Source organism: Pelmatolapia mariae, linkage group LG9, assembly GCF_036321145.2.
Source record: "Pelmatolapia mariae isolate MD_Pm_ZW linkage group LG9, Pm_UMD_F_2, whole genome shotgun sequence".
NCBI classification, from domain to species: Eukaryota; Metazoa; Chordata; class Actinopteri; order Cichliformes; family Cichlidae; genus Pelmatolapia; species Pelmatolapia mariae.
This window is the reverse complement of record NC_086235.1, coordinates 9,429,538-9,451,928: the sequence shown is the minus strand read 5'-3', so window position 1 is coordinate 9,451,928 and position 22,391 is coordinate 9,429,538. Positions and strand designations below refer to the sequence as shown.

At 39.9% G+C, this 22,391-nt stretch overlaps 2 protein-coding genes across 6 annotated transcripts; one reads left to right on the top strand and one right to left on the bottom strand.

The window, feature by feature from the left end:
* Positions 1-7,309: 7,309 nt before the first annotated feature.
* Positions 7,310-9,950, top strand: LOC134634885 (piggyBac transposable element-derived protein 3-like). 2 transcript variants are annotated; one of them, XM_063484317.2, is made up of 3 exons: positions 7,310-8,111; positions 8,209-9,141; positions 9,256-9,950. In XM_063484317.2, exons 1-3 carry the CDS (start codon positions 7,782-7,784, stop codon positions 9,652-9,654), a joined length of 1,662 nt encoding a protein of 553 aa, XP_063340387.1. In that variant the 5' UTR covers positions 7,310-7,781; the 3' UTR covers positions 9,655-9,950. The 2 variants fall into 2 exon arrangements, with proteins under 2 accessions (XP_063340387.1, XP_063340385.1); XM_063484315.2 differs by having other exon boundaries at positions 8,209-9,950.
* Positions 9,951-9,967: 17 nt separating this feature from the next.
* On the bottom strand, positions 9,968-20,955 carry LOC134634886 (zinc finger protein OZF-like). Of its 4 annotated transcripts, none has more exons than XM_063484318.1 (5): positions 20,847-20,955; positions 17,990-18,095; positions 14,614-15,019; positions 11,581-12,429; positions 9,968-11,257 (listed from the first exon to the last, which is right to left on the bottom strand). In XM_063484318.1, the coding sequence occupies exons 3-5, from the start codon at positions 14,716-14,718 to the stop codon at positions 10,565-10,567; spliced, it is 1,647 nt and encodes a 548-aa protein (XP_063340388.1). In that variant the 5' UTR covers positions 14,719-15,019; positions 17,990-18,095; positions 20,847-20,955; the 3' UTR covers positions 9,968-10,564. The 4 variants fall into 4 exon arrangements, with proteins under 4 accessions (XP_063340388.1, XP_065327755.1, XP_063340389.1 ...); XM_065471683.1 differs by having other exon boundaries at positions 9,968-11,254; XM_063484319.1 differs by lacking the exon at positions 20,847-20,955 and adding an exon at positions 18,931-18,951.
* Positions 20,956-22,391: the final 1,436 nt, after the last annotated feature.

Here is a 22,391-nt window from a genome sequence, read left to right as displayed (position 1 = left end):
CTCAATCTTAATCTAAACTATTCCTGACCTTCTCCTTCTCTCATCTGATCATCTCAAGTACGTCCCGTACCAAATTTGCTTCCTCTTTTCAAGTCCCACATTTAATTACAAGCTCTAACACATTTGCCCTATATGGCTATTCCAACGTGTTTCTTGTCAACTTAACAGAGTTATTCTCAAAACTCAGAGCTGAGGTTCCCCTTTCCTAAGTCTGTATGTTCTACAAGAGAGCAAGTCGGTAAACAAGTTTATCATCACAAAGGTTGTTAGGTAAAGGTCACGTAGACATTTGCTTAGTAACCCTAAAAGAGCACATTTCATGTAGCTAATCACATATATACAATTTTCCTTTAACATATCTGTATGTGCACGCCTAAATTATAACCTCTTATTCTAGAAATCAAAAATAACCTGAAAATAACACTTTCTGCCTCAGTTTTACCATACCTAAATTATCAAAAACCCCAAACGTCATCAAGTAATCCTAAAACCCATTTCAACTTAAACATTAAATCCTGTAACTCCCCCCCTTTTTGTGACACATCTCATGTGTTACAAACTCAAAATCCTTCACTCAGGTTAGGGAATTAAAAGAAAAGGTTAATCATATCATATTAGGTATAGATGCACCGGGCCTTCAAACCTGTGTTTAAGGAATGAAATCAAATTAATCACCATGTCAAATCTTTTCTTGGCTCCATCCACAGCCTGCATCCTTGAAACGTCCTAGAAACAAAAACCTGTGTGTTAACCAGAACTTCACATTTCATACTCAGTTTCTCCCACTTATGATCCAACCTGTGTTATAAAAGAAAACTTAAAACAGAACAGTTATCAGTCATGTGTCCAACCTTAGTCCAGTCTTTTGTCAGTGTCCAGTCGGTCCAACCTATGGTCTGCCTGGTCCGTCCATTCACCCACACATTCACTCACACGCATTAACATCGGGTATTGGTAGACTTCCGCACAAATAATCAGATTTACCACCTTCAGCAAACTCAGTTTATTTATATAATCATTTATTTTCTTTTTTGTTGTCTCTAGTAAAATAGTTCTTTATACTTTTGGACTGGATTGGCTCGCTGCAATCCTCTTAGACAGGGACCCACAATCTGACCCATTGTAATTCGGAAAAGGTCACCTTACTTTTTATTTTCCTGAGACTATTGTCGGCGCCGTTATTCATTGTTGTCTTTTGCAGGCCTGCTTAGAACAAAAATGAGAAAAAAGAGAGCTGAGTATTAGCTCATCAAAGTACAAAACAAAATCACCTGACAGGTTTTTTCTTTATAAGTGCACTGTTACAAAACCCCTTAAACATGTCCATGTTTATTAAAACTCCCTCTTTAAAAATAAAACAACAACCTCAAAAATCTTCAACCATCTTAAATTTCACTCATAGACCACACCCAAAACGTAAAAAGCTTCACCGTTTTGTACACAACATCCCCCTTTAAGCACTTTACCAAACTCACATTCAACCTAACATATAAGCACGTTCTCACAATATGTCAACACTAATTTATAAACCTCTTAATCAAATTTTCACCTCTCAACTGTCTACTTTGCTTCCTTTCCTCAAGGCCTCAATCACACACACACAGCAAGCTCCTCTGTCATCACTCACATTAGCTCTCCAACTAATTTTCATACTCAGTCACAAGAGAAATACATGTTTAAACCTTATCACATTATTCAATTATTTTCATTTTCTTTCTATACTAATCACTTCCTTTTATCAATCAGTGCAACAGCGCTCCTAAGTCGCCCTCTTTAAACTACTTTCATCACTTCTCTTTTGTTTTTTGTTTTTGTTTTTTTGTTTTGTTTTTTCCATAACTCACTCCCTTGTCATACAGCTTCTTTTGAGTTATTCCACAACTCTATTTTATCCAAGTTTGTTTTAAGTTTATTTTCTTCAACATTCACACTATTTTAACACTCATGAAATTAGCAAGCTCATTTAATTACATATGTTTGTGTTCTTAGCCAGGTTTTAATCACTATCTATGCATTACTCTTCATGAGCTTATCTCTGTAAGGTTAGTGCATTTTCTGTTTGTATGTGTGATTTTTATAAATTTTTATTCGTGATCTTTGTGATCTTGTAAATGTTTCTTTTGCAGTGTTTCAGACTCCTTTTGACAGGGTGTGTTTTCTCTCTCTGGCTCATCACTGGTCATTGTTAGTGGCATTTCCCCTTCGCCTGTACCCAGCGGCTTTACCCGTTGAAGTCCCGTCTCCTCCAGTGACTCCAAGGTCACTCGGGGACTTAGGTTCAAGCAATCGTGACTGCGCCTTGCCTTAGGTTGTCCCAGGGTTTCGAGGTGGGATCTTACCCGTCATGGGCTGTCCAGCCTTCCATGCTCGCCTGATACGGGGGCCAACTGGGCAAGGGTGTTATCAGGTCTGGGGGACACACTGGTTCTGGAAATTAAAGGAGTGTAAACTGCTTTCTTTATTTCATGTGTGTATTAAACTTTCCAACAATAATTTCACCTGTAACAGTTTGTGTACGTGCGTTTTCAATTCATTAATGTAATTGTTAGTTCATGTATTTATTTCTCTCGGTCTGTCTCTTTTCTAAAACCTGTAATTAATATAATTTTATTACTTTATTACTTTTCTTAAAACATGCATTCGCTTAATCTTCTTAGAATTTAAGGTCTGTCTATTTCTCTGGGTGCTCCCCTGACATCATCAATCACTCACACACCTTCCTCTCACACACACAGCAGCACAGTATTTCCTGTTTCTACAGCTTCTGCAGAGACTTCCTTTTAATTTCACAGTCTACAAATAATCAGTAAAAATAAACTCAACCTCTCATAACATCACTCAAAGTCAAATATCTTCATAGACCCAAAAGTAAGCATATTATTTCCCTAGTCAAAAGTCAAACCGTTACTCACAGTAATTTTTAATCTCACAGCCTTTGTGTTTTGAGTCATGGTCAGTGGCCCCTATTTCACAGCAAACACGCACCTCTGTTTCAACCAGCCCTGTCTGACCATCCGTTATTGGAGTCAACACAAGACTAAACGTAAAGCCAGTCATATCTCTGCTATCTTCTTCCAAAACTCCATGGTCTGTTTCCTCCATGGAGTGTACAGGTTACATTACAAAACTACATTTGAAAGCCAATCACACACATGCAAAATGAGACAGCAATTTATCCCGTCCACTGGAACTAAGTTTCAAAATCCCTGAATGCACTTGCACAGAAGTCCGGAAAGTCCCGTTCGGCGTCAGTGGGATTTAGATTTCTATCCTGCCTACAGTATAATTCCAGGGCCCGAAATATAACAATACTACTACATGGAAAATCTAATACTGCTTCTTCTGATCGCCTTATTACTGAAGTTACTAAAAAGCCGTAATGAGCATCTGAAAGCACAGCTTGCCAACGACAGGTGACGTTGGCAACTTCGCCTGTCCATTTATAATCCACCACACACTAACCGTAATCAAACATGTGTACGTACTTAAATCAATACCAAACTTTATGCACAAACACCATGGCAGTTTAAGGCGTCAGTAAAACCTGAGTCCTATCAATTTCAACTAATATTAATTATTTCAAAAATGCGCAAAGCAATAACCATAATTCTACAGTACCTTTATCAAGTATTGAGCATCATAATTAACAACAAAAATATAAATATAGTAAACATAAACGCATTTCTTCCCTTAATTCACAGACGTAAGTCCTTCTGAACCCAGTCCCTGCAGTCAGTCATTAGCCACTCATTAGTAAACAGGAAATGTCACTCTAAATAAGTCACAGGCACCTCATTTACATAGACACAGACACACTCTCAAAATAACCAGCTTGCTGCAGTGCCCGTGGCAGACAGAGCATATATACAAACATACAAAGTATAACAACAAATTATAACACAGAGACGTCTCATAAAATAGACAAATATGTACAAGGCCTGAAAGCCAACAACCTACCAAATTTAGAAAAAATTTAACCTTAACGGTCCAACCGATAAACTCCCTGAGTTTTTTGTGATCAATTAACCATTCTCGGCCCCGGGCCGTGGTCAGATATCTAAGACCCTATCGCAATTTAAAAGCGCCAACCAACTAAACCCCTGTCGAAAAGCTATGGTAGGCCTCCCCGAAGTTATAATTGTAATGTTACACGCCCGAAACCCGGTTTCTACTGACCAAAAAAGTGCAAAACACCGTCCCGGACGGTAAACTGACCCAGTCAGTGGCTATTTTGGAGCGTCGTCGTTTCCACACTTGCCAAGTGAACTATCCCTCTCCGAGGAAAATGCCGAGCGTCCCCGACAAATTGGAAGCGTCACCTTCCGACAAATGCACTTCTTAGAACATCCCACAGTTCCGTCCTACAGAAATTTAATCGTGTTTTAAAGACATCCTGTGAAACCACAAAACCGACTATATTGATGTCCAAGCCCAGCTTTATATTCAATTATAACTGTATGACCATATACAGATTTCAAATGACCTATTTCCTAAATTCAGTAGTCCAACTACTTTAACTTGTCCTTTACCTATTTCCGTTACTTTTACCTATTCCTATTTAGTAGTCCAACTACTTTAAATTCTCTTTCCTTAGCAGTCCAACTGCATTTCCTTTAATCAGTACTGTCACTTAACCTTACATTATCATTACTTCAACTTCAATTCTCATGAGATTTTCACCAAAATCAAAACAGACCTTTACCAGTAATTTCAGTGAGTAGACTTTTAATTTTGTAATAGTCAATCTGGCACAGTTTGGAAATAATTCAACAGGTAGTGCCTTACCTTTAGATAAGCCGGCTTATGTCCACTCACTTCGACCACTGACTCGTGTCTGCCCGTTTGAGCACCTCGGACCCTCTCGGTCTCAATCTCCAACTTTCTCCCTCTCTCAACCCTCGGCCAATGCACCAAATGTTACGGGTTCGAAATTGAGGACGAGAGTAAAACAATGATAGTCCAGAAGAGGTCGGTCAAACAATTGATTTTAATGAATGCACGCAGCGTGGAGAGGTGTAAACTGCAAAACATCAGTTGTACATCTCTACCCAAAATACACTCTAGATTGCTTTTATAACATCAGGGTATTGTAACGCCCCTTCTTGCGTTTACAAGCACATAATTTGCATGTACAGAACATCCATGTATTTTAAGAGATAACTGCAGACACAGAAGTTCCCCATCCATCCAAATATGGTGAAGATCTCAGGCCTTTGAGGTCCCCATGGACTGGACATCCTTTCGTCACCTGTAACTAAGCAAACTCAAATACCACAAGAAGCTGAATACATTCAGGCCTTTGCTCAGCTACTATTTTACTGTAACAATATACTCAGGCTATGAGTTATGATATATATATATTAACTCAATCATTTTAAAGTAGTTATAACTGCACCTGTAATAAACATGTTAATATTTGATTATGATAACCCCTATAATATAACTTATAACATAATGCCAGCAGCTTCAATAAACACTTTGATGAAATGATAATTAATGTAATGTTAAGGATGATGGTTATATACAGTTCAGCAGTGACCTAATTTCTTTAAATATTACACTCTGAAATACAGGAAGAGAAATCATGGCTGAAACAATTTCTCATGAAACCAGGGCTGTGGTCCAACAGTCAGTTTTAGTGAGGAAGGTTCCTAACTGAGAGAAGTGACCCAGAAGTATCTGTGTAGCAGCCACAATGAATCACGATCATGAGCTTTATTAACTGATCAAAGTCTATTCTTTCATCTTCTGTATTATTCAGTTTGCATTGGTAATGCCCATTATTGTAATGCTTTTTTAAGATGAGCAAAACTTTATTTTACTTTGGGTTAGCTGGGATAAGTGATGGATGGAGGGAATTTTACTCCACCACAGAAATCCCAAACAGGAAGGAGGAGCAGAGTTACAGTGGATCACTATCCAGCAGGGAAACAAGATTTATTTCAATTTCTTGGCCATGAGTGAGATTTACTAAATGGGCAAATTAGGGTGACGATACCGTTCCAGAGTGATCTATTAATAGTGCACCAATTTACATTCAGAGATGCATGCAGCCAGTTCATTTCAGTATTAACCGGCTTTCTACCAACAGCAGCACAAAAACAGCAGATTCGATCATGAAGACACTGAATCTGCTAAACTAATTAAAACATTGTAAGTGCAGGTAATAATGAATAAATTTGGGGCTAAAGCTGAAAGGACAGTTTATTTGTACCATCTTCATGTGAATACATTCAAGAACATCACAGATGAAAGAAACATTAAAAACTTCCACACTACATAAAGCAAGAAAAATAGTTTTTCTTTCAGGTGGTTTCAGAAAAAACAAAAACATCAAACAGCTCCAAGACTCTCTTTGAAAGAGCTAAAAACCTTTATTCTCATGATGCAATGTCAGAGTTTTAACACTAGATTTACTATCCTGCGCAAATTTGCGTAACTTCCCTAAACCCAACACCCCCTAGAATTACTGGCTTTTTTATTTTCTGGTGCAAGTCCCGAGGTGTTAAGCACCCCTGCTGAGATTTTCACAGGTCGTCAGCTTGTTTCTCCTCCAGCTTTTGTTGTGCAAACCACCCGTTGTCCTTGAGGCCTGGCACATTTGCATTTGCTCACTCAGAGTTGCTCAGATCCAAGGCAGGCCAAACCTCTGTGTTACAACTTTCAGAAATGCCTGGTAGAAATGCTTCAACTTACTCATGAGATTTTGACCACATTTTTTGCGGAAGTCACAACTATACTGAATGCACGACCGTTGTTGCCAGCTGCAAGAAATGCTTGGTAGGGAACAGCTGTTTGTTTCAAAGTTTGAAACACTTTGAAATAAAACAGACTTGTGTACCCATATATTGTGAATTTCTGTCTTTTGTATGTAGGTTGTAACACAGAGGTTTGGCCTGCCTTGGATCTAAGTAAACAAATGCCAATGTTGCACAACACACACACACACACACACACACACACACACACACACACACACACACACACACACACACACACACACACAGCAAATCTGCATTTATTTGTCCCACAAGTGGAAAATCTGCATTGTCATTGCAAAAAAGTGGACAGAGCACGGTATAGAAAGTGCACTATACAAACAATCTGGAAACATAAATATGGACACGTGTATTCAAAAATATTGGTGTATGTATACACACACACACACACACATATCTATCTATCTACGTGTGTGTGTGTGTGTGTGTGTATATATATACATACACACACACACACACACACATACACACACATATATATATATATATATATATATATGATATAGATGTGTCTGTGTGTATAACTAGACTTTATGCATATTATATAACGTGTGGCTATATAAATATATGTACAACTCTATGTATATATGTTTATGGCCAGGCATCCAATGTAGTGACAAGGATTGACAAGATCTAATATTGCATATGAGAAATATTGCACATAGAAACTACCATGGTGTATAGTACACTGCAGGTAAGGAAGGAAAGTAGCCTTGCAGGGAAGGAAAGAATGGCCAAGTCAGGCCAAACCTCTGTGTTACAACTTTCAGAAATGCCTGCCGTATCTATACAAAATATCCCACACATTGACTGACCTGCAAATATAAAAGACACACATTCACACCTTCCTTGACTCTCAGCACAGATCTTCCATTGTTCCATCGTCACTGTGTATGTGAGGGAGTGGCATTGCTTGCCTACAGCACAGTGCTGTGCATAAAAGCAGACCGACCCAGGCCGGAGAATCATTTCTTGTTCGCATTTCTGAGAACGCACATCAGGATGGCCTCCGTATCACTGCCACGCAGGAAGAACCTCTCCACGCAACAGGCTTTGGCCTTACTTCGGGAAATGGACGAAGCAGATTCTGATGGAGGAGAGGTTTCATTTGTCCAGCAGGCCACTGATACCTCCTCAGAAGAATCTGAAAATGAGACGGAACAAGAACCCAACATGCCTCCACGGAAGAGGCCCCGTGGTACTGCGAAGCCCAGCCAGAACCACACGGCAAAAGACGGCACTGTGTGGGTTGAGGAGGACATTGGAATGCCCAGTGCAGAAGCAAATCGTTCGTGCTTCACTGCGCAAGCTGGACCCACAGAGTCTGCTAAGGTTTGTCACTGCCATATTAGATATGATATTTATATAAACCCATTTAGAGTGAGGTTCATGTAAATTTACCATTTTCTATTTGTTTATCTTCCGACAGCGTAAAGTTACAAGTGTGCTCCAAAGCTTCCTTTGCCTGTTAGACGTGGGAATGCTGCAGACCATCAGAGAGTGCACGGTACATCAAGCCCGCAGAACAGAGCCGGACTGGAATTTGGCAGTTCATGAACTTATGGCATCCATTTCAATCCTGTTTGTAAGAGCAATCATGTGTCCTGTTGGTGCCATTGTGGATTGCTGGTCAGAAAGTTTTCTGGTGCCACTAATCAAAGAGACAATGCCCCGAGATAGATTCATTTCAATTATGCAACTCCTTCGATTTGATGACAGGGACAAGCGGGCAGAACGGGTGAAAACAGACAAATTTGCAGCGATCTCCGACATCTGGACACGCTTCAACGAGAACTGTGCTAAGAGTTTCACTCCAGGGGAACACATGACCATAGATGAACAGCTGTTCCCTACCAAGGTTCGTTGTCCATTCACCCAGTATATTGCAACCAAGCCAGACAAATTTGGGATCAAGTTCTGGATGGCCACGGATTTGGACACCAAATATGTCTGCAGTGCATCTCCTTACTTGGGAAAGGACCCCAGTCGTCAGAAGGGAGAGAGGCTGGCAGAGAACGTGGTCATGAAACTGATGGAGCCGTTTTTGGATGATGGAAGAAATGTCACAACGGACAATTTCTTTACTTCACTGTCACTGTCGCACAGGCTGCTGCAGCGCAAAACAACATTACTGGGCACGGTGAATAAAGTCTGGCGTGAACTTCCTCAACTTGCAAAAGATACTGCAAAGCGAGAGGTATTCTCCACTTCAGTGCTTAGAAGTGGCAGTGTGTCCTTGACAATTTATGCACCTAAAAAAAACAAGACTGTGTGTGTTCTAAGTTCCATGCACCAAGATGTGACGATCGGTGACGGCAGAAAGAGGAAACCCAACACGATCACAGACTACAACCACATGAAGGTATGTGAATGTGTGTACAATTTTACACCAGTGCTAAAATGTTTTCTGATGTGTGCTATACAGGCCTATAGAAAAAAAACATATACTCATGACTCTCTCTCTCTGCTTTTACAGTGTGGTGTAGACGTGTTGGACCAAATGGCACAGATGTATTCTGTAAGATCAGCAACACGCAGGTGGCCAGTAGCGGTTTTCTACAATATGCTGGACCTGGCGGCAGTGAATGCCTACATTTTGTACAAGGCATGTACAGGGTGGACAGGCAAAAGAAGATTGTTTCTGCGTCTTCTAGCTCAGCAACTTCGTAGCCGATTCATGCAGCACAAGGAAATCTTAGCACAGAGGCAGGCTGCTGCAGCTGCTGTGCCAGGGACTGTAAAGACAACGCAGTGCCAGGTGCAAGAGAGCTGCAACGGGAATCGCAGCAGATTTACCTGTGCAACATGTCAGAAATTCACCTGTGCCAAATGCAGGGATGATGGACACTGGGTCTGCAAACGCTGTAAAGTTTGAAACACTTTGAAATAAAACAGACTTCTGTACCCATATATTGTGAATGTCTGTCTTTTGTATGTAGGTTGTAACACAGAGGTTTGGCCTGCTTTGGATCTGAGTAAACAAATGCCAATGTTGCACACACACACACGCACACACACACACACACACACACACACAGCAAATCTGCATTTATTTGTCCCACAAGTGGAAAATCTGCATTGTCATTGCAAAAAAGTGGACAGAGCACGGTATAGAAAGTGCACTATACAAACATTTTATATATATATATATATATATATATATATATATATGTGTGTGTGTGTGTGTATATGATATAGATGTGTCTGTGTTTATAACTAGACTTTATGCATATTATATAAGGTGTGGCTATATAAATATATAAATATATGTACAACTCTGTGTATATATGTTGTATGTATATATGTACAGCATTATTGCTGTCTGTATATATGTATATATGGACAGGCATGCAGGCAGGTAAGGAAGGAAAGTAGCCTTGCAGGGAAGGAAAAACTTGAATCTCTCATGGTTAGGGGTTGGGGGAGGGTGTGTTTGCACAACAAAAGCAGGAGAACAATGGAGCTGAAAACCTGTGAAAATCTCAGCGGGGTGCCAAGAGGTGTTAAGGTCGGGGGGAATTTACGCAAATTTGCGCAGGCCAGTAAATCTAGTAGTAGGGACTTGCACCAGGGAAAAAAGGCTCAGTAATTCTAGTGTTAAAGGTTAAACATGAGTTTCCAAAACGTTTTGCTGGAGTACAATGAACTATTTGACTGAGTTTCAATTATTTACAGACGAGCAAAACCAGGATAGAAAAAAAAGGACAAAACTGACTCAGTAAAACGACAGAAAATAAGATCCCATGTAAATCTGTATTATGTAGAAGTTCAGCCCAGCAACCAGTTCAGTTCAACACAAGCTTAAATGATTCTATCTGAACTCTGTGGAGCCTGATCTCAAGCTTTTTGAGCCTGACACTGAAACCAGAGGATCTTTCTGTCTCTTCAGATTCACTGTGATCCAGTGATGGGAGTGATTTCAGCCCTGAGTGATCACGCTGATGTTTGCACAGAGCAGACAATGAGGTGAATGTTTTGGCACATTGGTAACAGTGAAACAGTTTAGTAGTAACGTGGGATCGTTTGTGTTCAGAGTATGAACTGAGATTCCTGAAGCTCTTGTCACACTGGTCACAGCTGTAGTTTCCTTCCATGTGTGCACGTTCATGATTGTTACGACTACTTGAATGTGAGAAGCTTTTGTCACAGTGTCTGCACTTGTATGGTTTCTCTTCTGTGTGGACACGTTTGTGTGATTTAAGCTCACATGCAGTGGTGAAGGATGACCCACACTGATCACAGAGGTGCTTTTTAACCCCACTGTGAATCAGTTCATGTCGTTTTAAGTAACTTGATGTGGTGAAGCTTCTCCCACATTCTTTGCAGTATTTCAGTTTGTCTCCAGTGTGTTTACGTTGATGTCTTTTTAGGGTCTGTTGCTGACTGAAAGTTTTTCCACAGAGGTCACAACGAAAGTCTTTCCCACCACCACAGTGATGACAGGGTTGAGAACTGGATCCATCTGTGTCGCTCCGCTTCTAAACAAAGACACAAAGACAGTGTAAGTCAGTCCTTCAACACTTTCATCCTGAACGTCGCCTGAAATAAAGAATCTCTGCAGACGTCCAATTACATTTTACTGTTTCAGTTAAAACATTAAGTTTACTGGGCTGCAATAACTACAATACTACCACCATAATACTACAGTAATACTAAAATCATAACTGACATGAAAATCTGAATAATCACTCAGAGCTGCTTTTCCATGCAGTAGAATTGCTAACATGCTAACACAGTTTAATGAGCAGAGTTGTTCCAAACAGTCAGGCTAAAATGACAAGATAACAATATAAATACATACCTCACAGTAACTGCACTTGTAGAGTCTCTTTCTGGTGTGTATCTGTTGGTGTCCTCTCAGGTAATGTGGAGCTTTAAAAGTCTTCTCACACAGGTCACATTTATAAGATCGTCCCACAGTGTGGGTAAACATGTGTCGTTGTAACTGTGCGTCTGTTGTAAACTCTTTGCCACACTGTTCACAGCTGTACACATCATGTCTGGTGTGAATGCGTAGGTGTGTATTTCGGCTTCCTCTCTGGCTGAAAGTTTTTCCACAGATGTCACAGCTGTATGCCTTAATTCCAGAGTGGGTCACTAGATGCCTCTGTAAGCTGCTACTGTGAGTAAAAGCTCTGCCACACTGATCACAGCTGTACGCTTTAACTCCACTGTGGATGAGTTGGTGTGTTTTTAGAGCAACCTTCCAGGAAAAAGACTTTCCACACAAGTCACAGCTGAACGGTCTCACTCCAGTGTGGATCACCTGATGCTGTTTTAGTTTATCCTTCAAAGTAAAATCCTTCCCACACTCGTCACAGCTGTATGCCTTAATTCCAGAGTGGGTCACTAGATGCTTCTGTAAGCTGCTACTGTGAGTAAAAGCTCTGCCACACTGATCACAGCTGTATGCTTTAACTCCACTGTGGATGAGTTGGTGTGTTTTTAGGGAACGCTTCCTGGAAAAAGACTTTTCACACAAGTCACAGCTGAACGGTCTCTCTCCAGTGTGGATGACCTGATGCTGTTTTAGTTTATCCTTCCCAGTAAAATCCTTCCCACACTCGTCACAGGTGTATGTTTTCTCTCTCTTTCTTCTGTGAGGTTTGTCGGCCTCCTGAGAGCGCTGACTTCTCGCTCCATGTTGGTCCTGCAGTGACAAAGATACAAACAGAGGCAGTGAGTGAAATGCAGTCGTGGAACAAACTCAACCTTCAAACTCCCTCCATTAACACTAGTTTTAAACCTGAAGGTGGAGTGTGGCACCAAACACCTTAAAGGTCTCTTATCCCCACCTGCTGGTAGTTCTAACACATTACATCCAACCTGGTGCAAAAAAAAAAAAAAAAACATGACTGTTTATATTAAATATTTCTATAATTAGTATAGATTTATACATAATTATTCAGTGATATTAAATCCTATGTTTGTTTATTTGTTTATTCAAAAGGAACCCCATTAGCTTCCACAACAGATGTTGCTCGTCCTCCGTCAAATACAATCACATAAAATATTATACAATAAAGTGGATTCAGGATATCCACATAATTTGGCTCTTACATCCACAGTGAGGTTTCACAATTGTTAAAATATAAGCAATCAATAATAATAGTATAATAATAATATCAATAACATTGAGGCACATTACACAAATTTCAAAAACAAATCCTCTCTTACAATATTTACAACAACTAAAAGTTCTGTAAATCGGCTTTTAACCTCCTAGGACCTGGCGTCCACATATGTGGACATCACATTTTTGATAATTAGGCCAAAATACTAAATTTTGCTCTACAAGGGCCTGATATCCACCTACAAGGACATTATACTGCTACTGTTCTATCAAAATTTTAAACGAATATCCTCATATGTGGCTCTTATTTTTCTTAAAAACAAAAATAAGGTTAAAAAAAAAAAAATCTGGTAATTCTTTGTTTTTACATTCATCGGGCCCCAATCTGACCAAATATTACAGAGAAATTAAAAATGCATGCAGTGGAAGAGTTCAGGTCTTAGGAGGTTAAATGTTCATTGAAGTTTTGAATAGTTGCTAATTCTCAAATTTTATAAGGCAATTTATTCCACTTAAAAGTTGCTCTAAATGTAACAGTTTTACAAAAAGTTACTTTTAACTCGAGCATTTACTAAATTGCCGTTTATTGAAAACTGTGTAATATGATTATGTATTTCATCTGGATACTGCAGCTGAGCAGGAATAAATGTGGTGTGTTTAACAGAATTGCTTTCTTTATAACTACAAGTAAGCCATAGAATATTTTAGCCTGTACAGGAAGCCAAGAAAGTTGATCATTCATTTTATCAATATTAGTATAGTATGAACATCTTAACACTAATCTGGACGCCTTATTCTGGACTAACTGAAGTCTGTTAAGATCTGTCTTATTAGCTGCTGACCAGATGATTGAACAATACTCCAGATGAGACATTACTAGTGCATTAATGACATCTTTCATAATTGAAGAAGTGATACAGAAAGAGCATTTCATAGCCATAGCTATGCCTTGTCCCATTTTCTTAATAACAGAGTCGATGTGGTGAGACCATGAAAGGTGGTGATTTATGGTAACTACTTATGAGCACCTGCAATCGTTCTGGTGCTGTGACATAAAAACAAAACGCTGACCCCTGACTCTGGCACACAGTTTTGCCTCTTTTGCTCATTTTAATGTGTGATTAGGGCACGATCAGGTTGCCTTTCATGTAGGGCTGTGCTATATCATACCATTCACGGTAATACCGGTATAATGTTGGGCAACGATAAGAAATTGAAATATCACGATAGAATATGGGTAAAACACGCATGCGCAGTGCCTTTGTTTTCATACGCACATGGAGGAAAAAGCATGGCGGCGACGGAGAATGAGAAGGACGAAAGTGGATTGTTGAATGAAACAGATGAACCAGAATTGGTTTGTAAAAATGCTGCAACTTCAGTGGTGTGGAACTGGTTTAGCTTTCGTCGGTCAGACACACAACAAAGCACTATTTGTGGTAGAGCATGCTAGCAGGCCGTCGTTATTACCGTGTTTTTTTTGGAAAATACAGCACACTTAAAATCAATCCTTTGATTTTTCTGAAAATCGACGGTGCCCCTTATAATCCTGTGTGCCTTATGTAGGAATTGCTGTTTATCAAACTGTTGTTGGGAGAAGTTGTTGTTGGAGGCTGTTTTAGTAACATTCTTTATTCATGGCTGTGTTTTTGGGCAAAATTGTGAGTGAGCCCACTCCCTTGGATGAGAAGCAACCCCACACATGAATGGTCTCAGGATGCTTTACTGTTGGCATGACACAGGACTGATGGTAGCGCTCACCTTTTCTTCTCCAGACAAGCCTTTTTCCAGATGCCCCAAACAATCGGAAACAGGCTTCATCCGAGAATATGACTTTGCCCCAGTCCTCAGCAGCCCATTCACCATACTTTCTGTGGAAGATTAATCTGCCCCTGATGGGTTTTGGGTTTTTTTTTTGGAGAGAAGTGGCTTCTTTGCTGCCCCTCTTGAAACCAGGCCGTCTTCCAAAAGTCTTTGCCTCACTGTGCGTGCAGATGTGCTCACACTTGCCTGCTGCCATTCCTGAGCACGCTCTGCACTGGTGACACTCTGATCCCGCAGCTGAATCCTCTTTAGGAGACGATCCTGGCGCTCGCTGGACTTTCTTGGACGCCCTGTAGCCTTCTTAACAAGAATTGAACCTCTTTCCTTGAAGTTCTTGATGATCCTATAAATTGTTGATTTAGATGCAATCTTAGTAGCCACAATATTCTTGCCTGTGAAGCCATTTTTATGCAACGCAATGATGGCTGCACGCGTTTCTTTGCAGGTCACCATGGTTAACAATGGAAGAACGATGATTTCAAGCACCACCCTTCTTTTAACATGTCAGGTCTGCCATTCCAACCCAATCAGCCTGACATAGGCTGTATCCCAATTCAGGGTCTGCAGCCTTAAAGGCCGCATTTTAGGGCCAATTACGTCACAGCGACAGCGAGGCTGTCCCAATTCAAAGGCTGCTCGAAATGCAGCGGCAAATGCGTCATTAAGGATGGGTCGGTGTAGCCTTCATGGCCCAACATATCCCAGACTTCATAGCGCGGCGGTGGATGTGGATAAGTTTGCCGAAAAAACGGCGGAAGAGTAAACTTTTAAAAGTAAGTACTGAATATTATGTCACTTATTTATGTGTAAATGTTTTTATAATGAAGAACATTAAAACATTACTGTTGGCCACATGTCGGCAAAGTTATGTGACATTAGTGATGTTTGTACTAACTTGGTTTTAAAGCCTTTACTTTAAAATATACGCGGTTCAATAGTCGACCTTAATCTTACAGAGAATGTGATGATTTTATGGATAATTAAAGTCAGTCATATATCCACAAACACAACAAGCTGAAAGTCAGTGATGCTGCTCGGTTTGCAGTCCTGAATATCACGGCACAAGCAGGATTCACTGCACTGTTAATGTTAGCTATGTTATATTACTGCCTCTGTTCGGTGGCGTCGAGCCAAACGGACTTTAACGTGTGTTTGAACGAGCTGACGGTTCACTCGTTAAGCTGAAAGAAAGATGCTTTAATCACAGGAGTCACACATGTGTCCACTGGACCATCTGGGAACTCTTCTTGTTTAGCACTCGTAATAACACAAACACTAAATCCTCCTTCTCTTGTGCTGTTTTGTAGCAGTGTATACACCTGAGACTGTCACATGTCTGTCTGTCCTGCACTCTCTCTCTGTTTCTTTCTCTCTGATTGTGTAATAAAAGTGTGAACATGTATTTATAAGTTACACTTGTGTTTGAATCCTGCAGCTTATCACACATTTGATTTCCATGTGTGACAACTGCAAGTGTCCAGAGTGAGGACAGACTGAGGGACCCACTGCTTCACATCATCTGTGAGGCTTTGCACCCCTGATGGTCCACCAGGACAAACTCAGCAGTGTGTGAGGAAGAGGAGGAGGAAGAGCCAGCAGCAGCTGACAGATGGAGAGAATAGACAGACTGTTCCCTGTTTGTGAAGGACTGCTAGGAAAGTTTAAAATAACTAATTGTCTGTCCTGAATCAGTCTTATTAGGTAATGTTCAAATAATTATATCATTCCAGTGTTTTCAGTGTGGGAGAAAGTACTCAGAGCCTTCAAGTTACACACTATGAAAGGCAGCAACAAGTTTTAATGTCCAGAAACCTGAAGTATGTATCAGCAGCAGAATGGAGCTAAAAATAAATGTTTGTTTCAGTTCTCTGAAGCTTTGAGTATTTTGGATTAGTAGCACTGCTGTGTTTGTGGCATCATATTGCTGTAATTGTTTATATGCTTTATATATTCTGACGTAAGTTGATCTATAGTGTTACATCATATTCTATAAGGATGTTATGTGTTTGTTTACTTTCTGCCCAGTTTGACCCATTTAGCAGAAGTCAGCCTGTTTAAGGCTCTGATATCTATTCTGTGTGACTTAAAGCAGTTATGACATGGTCTGATTTTCTCACCCAATAAAGGAATATTTCATATATCAGTCTACTCTTCATTCTATCAGAAACAGTTATCACAGCTTGTACATTTGCTTTTTACACATATGTAAGCATTGAGCCAAATTTAGTAATGCCAACATATTAAACGAACAATATTTGTCTCTTATATATGATACATCTATATATACACTGTCAAAGATACTTGTCTTTGAGTGAAGTGAGTAATATAATCACTATAATATCGGCCATATTATAGTTACTTTACCAAAGTGAGATGACTTTAGTCTCATGAACAACATTAGCTAATTGTTATTTACCAGCTAATCTTAAATGACTGTTCAGTACAGAAATGAAGCTCAACAATCATGTTTTACAGTCCTGTGGTCTCAGCCTCAGATACTTATTAAATCACACAGAGCTCATGTAGAAACAAATGAACAAAATATGTTCTCCTTCATTTCTGTCAAACACAGCTGTATGAAACGTTTCCAGCTGTTAGTATCATGGTTGCTAGGCAACCTGGGCAGCATGATGGAGGCTAGACCGTCCCATTTCACAAGCCTACAAGCCTCGCACTTCTGGCCTTAGCGGTCTTTGAGTACGCAGCCCTTGAGGACCGTTGAGGCTGCGTACTTTAAAGCTGCAGAACCTGAATTGGGATACAGCCATGAAGACGATTACTGAAATGGTCTCAGCAGGTCCTTTAATGACAGCAATGAAATGCAGTGGTAAGGGTTTTTGGGGATTAAGTTAATTTTCATGGCAAAGAAGGACGATGCAATTCATCTGATCACTCTTCATAACATTCTGGAGTGTATGCAAATTGCCATTATAAAAACTTAAGCAGCAACTTTTCCAATTTCCAATATTTATGCAATTCTCATAACGACTGTATAACCTGTTTTTAAGTTTGTGGATATTATACATGGTTATGCTCAGGATATGCCGCCAATTTCCACTGGAAATGCCTTTTGGTTAAACTGTCAGCAAGGAATTTGCATTTGCACTGTTAAATTTTTATATAACTTTAATGCACATAAAAAACAGCTGCTTGTTTAAGTGAAAATACATTGATGGGTTTTTTAATAAAGTTGTGGAGTTGTAAAGTATTTTGTCTAGTGTCAATTATATCGTCAGTTATATTGTTATCGCAAATTTTCAAATGTATATCGTGATAAATATTTTTGGTCATATCGCCCTGCTCTGTCTGTCACCTTCTGTGTTGAGCTCATTGTTTTCTCTGTAGTGGCTGAGCTGAGTCCAAGTAGCTGAAAATGTTCCTCTGCTGCTCCGTCAGACTCTTCTCCTCCTGCTGATCAGCTGGGACACAAAACAGATCTTTGTTAGGCTCCACACTGCACTGAAGAGTCAAAGTGTCTCATATGTTCATCTGACAAGTAAAAGAACACATTTTTGCTTCCTGAGGTGGGCAACTTATTGTAAACAAACACAAAAGGTTTGAGCACCGATACCTGGCATTGCTGGCATTGAAAGACGCAATGCCATCAATGAGGATTGTCAAGACTCAAACCAATCATTAAGCAAAGACAACAGGGATCATTTGTTTCTGTTTATTTAGCATTCACAACATTTGTAGTTGCCTTCTGTACAGGGGAAGTCCACGCACACTGTGTGGTACCGCCATCCGCAGAAGGTGCATTCAATCTCTGTAAGAAAAACTAGATTGTCTGAGACTGAAATGATATTAACAAAAGGAGTGGTGATTTGTAAAACTTCAAGTGTATGATAAGGTGAAAACAAATACACAATTGCATGTCATGTAGTTGAAGGTTTTTTTTTCTTCTTTTGGAAGACACTGGAAACACTGAAAGTTACAAATGTATTGTGCTTGAAACAAATTCAAAATAGGTGATAAAGCCAGCTGCACATGTGTGTCACAAGTAAATTTGGCTGTATAATAAACAGAAACAAGTGATCCCTGCTGTCTTTGCTTAATGATTGGTTTGAGTCTTGACAATCCACATTGCTGGCATTGCATCTTTCAATATGTTTGTGGGTAGATTTGAATGCACCAGTGTAAGTGCAGCCACTCAGACTCTACTCAGTGTGGTCATAGAAACAGGTGCAGATGTGTCACGAGTTAATCTAGTAGTAGGCTATGGCACTTGGCCACAGGTGGCAGTAGTGGACTGACCTCCATTTGAGACTGCTCCAGCTGCTCTGTGACAGTCAGTAGATCTGCTACAAATTGCAGATCATATGCAAGTTTTGGAAATTACATTATAAATATTCCTAACTTAGTCATGGCAGCCATGTTGATGTATTACCTATATTGGATGAAAATGTTCATTTCCAGAGAAAAGACACAAGCAGACTATGCTTACAGGATGTGATGTTACATGTTATTATGTGATGTTATTGAAATCATCATGAATAACCGGAGTGGTGATTTCTATAACTTTGTGTATATAATTTGGCATTTCTTACTGATGTAGGCCAAACATAAATACATAATAAAATTTAATTTATTTTAAAGGTTTATTTGCAAGACACAAAAACAGACAAAATAGAAAGTTCCACATGTATTGTGGAACTTTCCACACACACACATAAGACATATTAAGGATTGTGCATAAACATAAAACTGTTGTCGAACTTCACCAGAGAAACACACACACACATGAAGAGAGAGAGAGAGACAGAGAGAGAGAGAGAGAGAGAGAGAGAGAGAGAGAGAGAGAGAGAGAGAGAGAGAGAGGATATGCAAGCAGCTACCAAACAGCCATCATAATTCGTCATACAATGAGAACATGACAAATCAACAATGACTAATTAATATTAAAATATGTAACATAATGTATTGTTTGGAGTTTAGTCTGATTGTTTCAGGATGACCTGCCATTATCCAATGACACATCTGCTTACCTGTATCTTTTGCTCGTTTCTCCTCCTCTTCTTTTCTATTTTTTCTAAACTGAGCACCTGATGGCTTTAAAACTTTTCTTGTCCATCTTCCATTGGTTTTAATTTTGCACTGCAGTATGAACACAAATCCCGCAACTCGAGTATCACCACAACTTAACCTAATAGACCTACAGCTTAGTTCACAAATTCACTTTGTCTAAGGATTATTTCTGGGATTTCACACAACCCAGTATTCAGATCGTGAATACATAATGGGCTTGGATTTACAGCATTATGAATGAAATGTGCTCTATTTGGAAGCAGCATGTCCCCCTCCCCTTTCCAGGGGTTGTGTGTGAGACTTTAAATCATCAAACTGTAAATTATTAATTTTTAATTGTTATTGATCCCTTTACCCCTGGTCCTAAAATGAATATTTATTTTCTTACATTTATTGTTTGTTTACTTGCACTGCTGTAACTGGGGCCAAGTCGTCTCGTCTCTCTATATACTGGACTGTATGTAGCGGAGATGACAATAAAGTTTACTTTGACTTCAGCAGCAGGCGCACCTCGCAAACGGAGGGCGCCCTTAGTCCCAGCAAATGGACGATAGAAAACCGATCGGTGCCTACGACATTTTCAATATGCGCTGGCATGATGTCGGGGCAGCATGAGTACTAACAATTTTTATTTTTCGCCGACGCCCGTGATGCCGCCCCCCACCACGATGCCGCTCCGGGAAACCGCACGTGTCAAAAATCGCTACTGCCTATACTACTGTGCTGTGATGTTGCTCGTAAGGGTGAAACTCATTGTGAAAAGTTTGAGAACCACTGCTACAGAACAATGGAGATTTCCGTTATATGGTAACACCTGCAACTCACGTGACGCCCAGAATTGTACAATACTGATGCTTGAGAGCGCGCGTGTGATGCAAGTATGTGTAGAGTGTTGAGCGCGTGATCAGTGGTGAGAAAAACAACTCACGAAACTTGACCTTTCTATACTCGTGGCTCACTTGCACTTCTAACCTATTCGTTTGCACACTCACACACACACAGCTGCTGTTTCCTGTTTTGCTACACTCTGGAGAGCCTCGCCTTTAACGGTCTTCTCTCACAGAGAGCAACAGAAAACTTCATTCAGAAAACTTCGAAAAACTCGAGATTGACTGAACTCAGTTCGAAGTTACCTTGGCACTTACCTTTAGATGTGAGAGGTAGTGACGGTCCGCTTGAAGCTGATGCTCCGGTGCGTGTGTCAAAAAGATCAACACGCTGCTTCAGAAGCACTGTGTCGAGGCTTGATTCGTTTGGCCAGAGTCACGTGATTAGTGACGTCTGAAGCTTCGTTTAGAACGTACCTTTTTTTTTTATTTTAACTTTATTGAAACACAATGATTATAGAACATACAAACAGATAAAGTTTACAAAAGAAAAGAACATGAACATACAGAACCAGGGGTAAAAAAATTATCTTATGAGTACGCGCAAAGATTCACATATAAATGGACAGATGACATGATACAATCCAGTAAGAGTGGCTGGATCCAGGCAACTATCCACTCTTACTAGATTGTATGATGTCATCTCAACAAGAACAAATTAAGTTGCTCAATTTCATGCAGATGCTATATGATTTAATTGCGTTCACCATAGAAACATGGAATTATTTAGTTCAAATTACAAGTTTCGATCTTATGCATGTAACAACCACCCACTCTCTTGCACCTGTAAGAGAAAGGTTAATCTGAGGCCTACGATTTTAATAAACATCTTAATGCAATATCAGTGCTGTAGGTTATATTATTAATGCAATGTTAATGATGATGAAGGTTATATTGTAGCAGTGAAATATTTCTGTATCCCCACACTGTGAAAAGCAGATTTTTCCCACTGCTGACTCAGCTGGATCAGGGAGAGTGACTGAGGTAGATATTGAGCTGTCAGTGTTTTTATATAACATTAAAGTACCTGAGGGTATGGCACCAAGCACCATTGAGAATTCCCAAACACTGACGGGAAAATTATACAGTGTAAGGAATTCATTGTAAGTAAGTAGTGCTCCCTCTTTATTAACCCATCATCCCATCCCATTTATACACATTTAAGAATTAACGTGGAAAATATCCTTTTGTTTGCATTTGGAGACTCGGCATTTGAACCATCCCAAATATCTGCACCAGGGAACAACTCCTCAAGCCGGTAAAAAGGTCAAGGACACAGTTACACGATCGCTAAACTAACCTGTTTTTGAATAAAAGAAAACCATATAAGCATGAGCCCTGGAATCTCGGACGCCGGACACCTCCTGACCTTATTTCCACGAGCCCTCGACTCAGCTGCAAAGTGCTTACGGGGTCAGTTTCATCAGAATTATCTGCTGTCATTCAGACATAAGTTGAGCAATGGTTTAACCAATTTTCCATCAAACCATAAAGGGATGTCGGAATTAAACAGAACATTGGATGTAAGTTAAGGAAATATAAGTTTGACTATGGAGCACATCTCCTTCAGCGTTCACAATAATGGATTGCATTTCTCTCAGTCAACTGACTGTTTAGGGGGGAAAGCGGCTAATAGTTAGTGGGCTCTGTGTTTGTGGTTTTTGTTTTTTAATCACACTAGGAGTGAACAAAAGCAGAAAACAACCCTGTAAAGATGCAGACTGTGAAAGTCTGGTTTATACCATAAATCTTACCAGCTGTAACTGAGTTTTTTGTGTTTTAAGTTATAAGCACGTGTCAAGA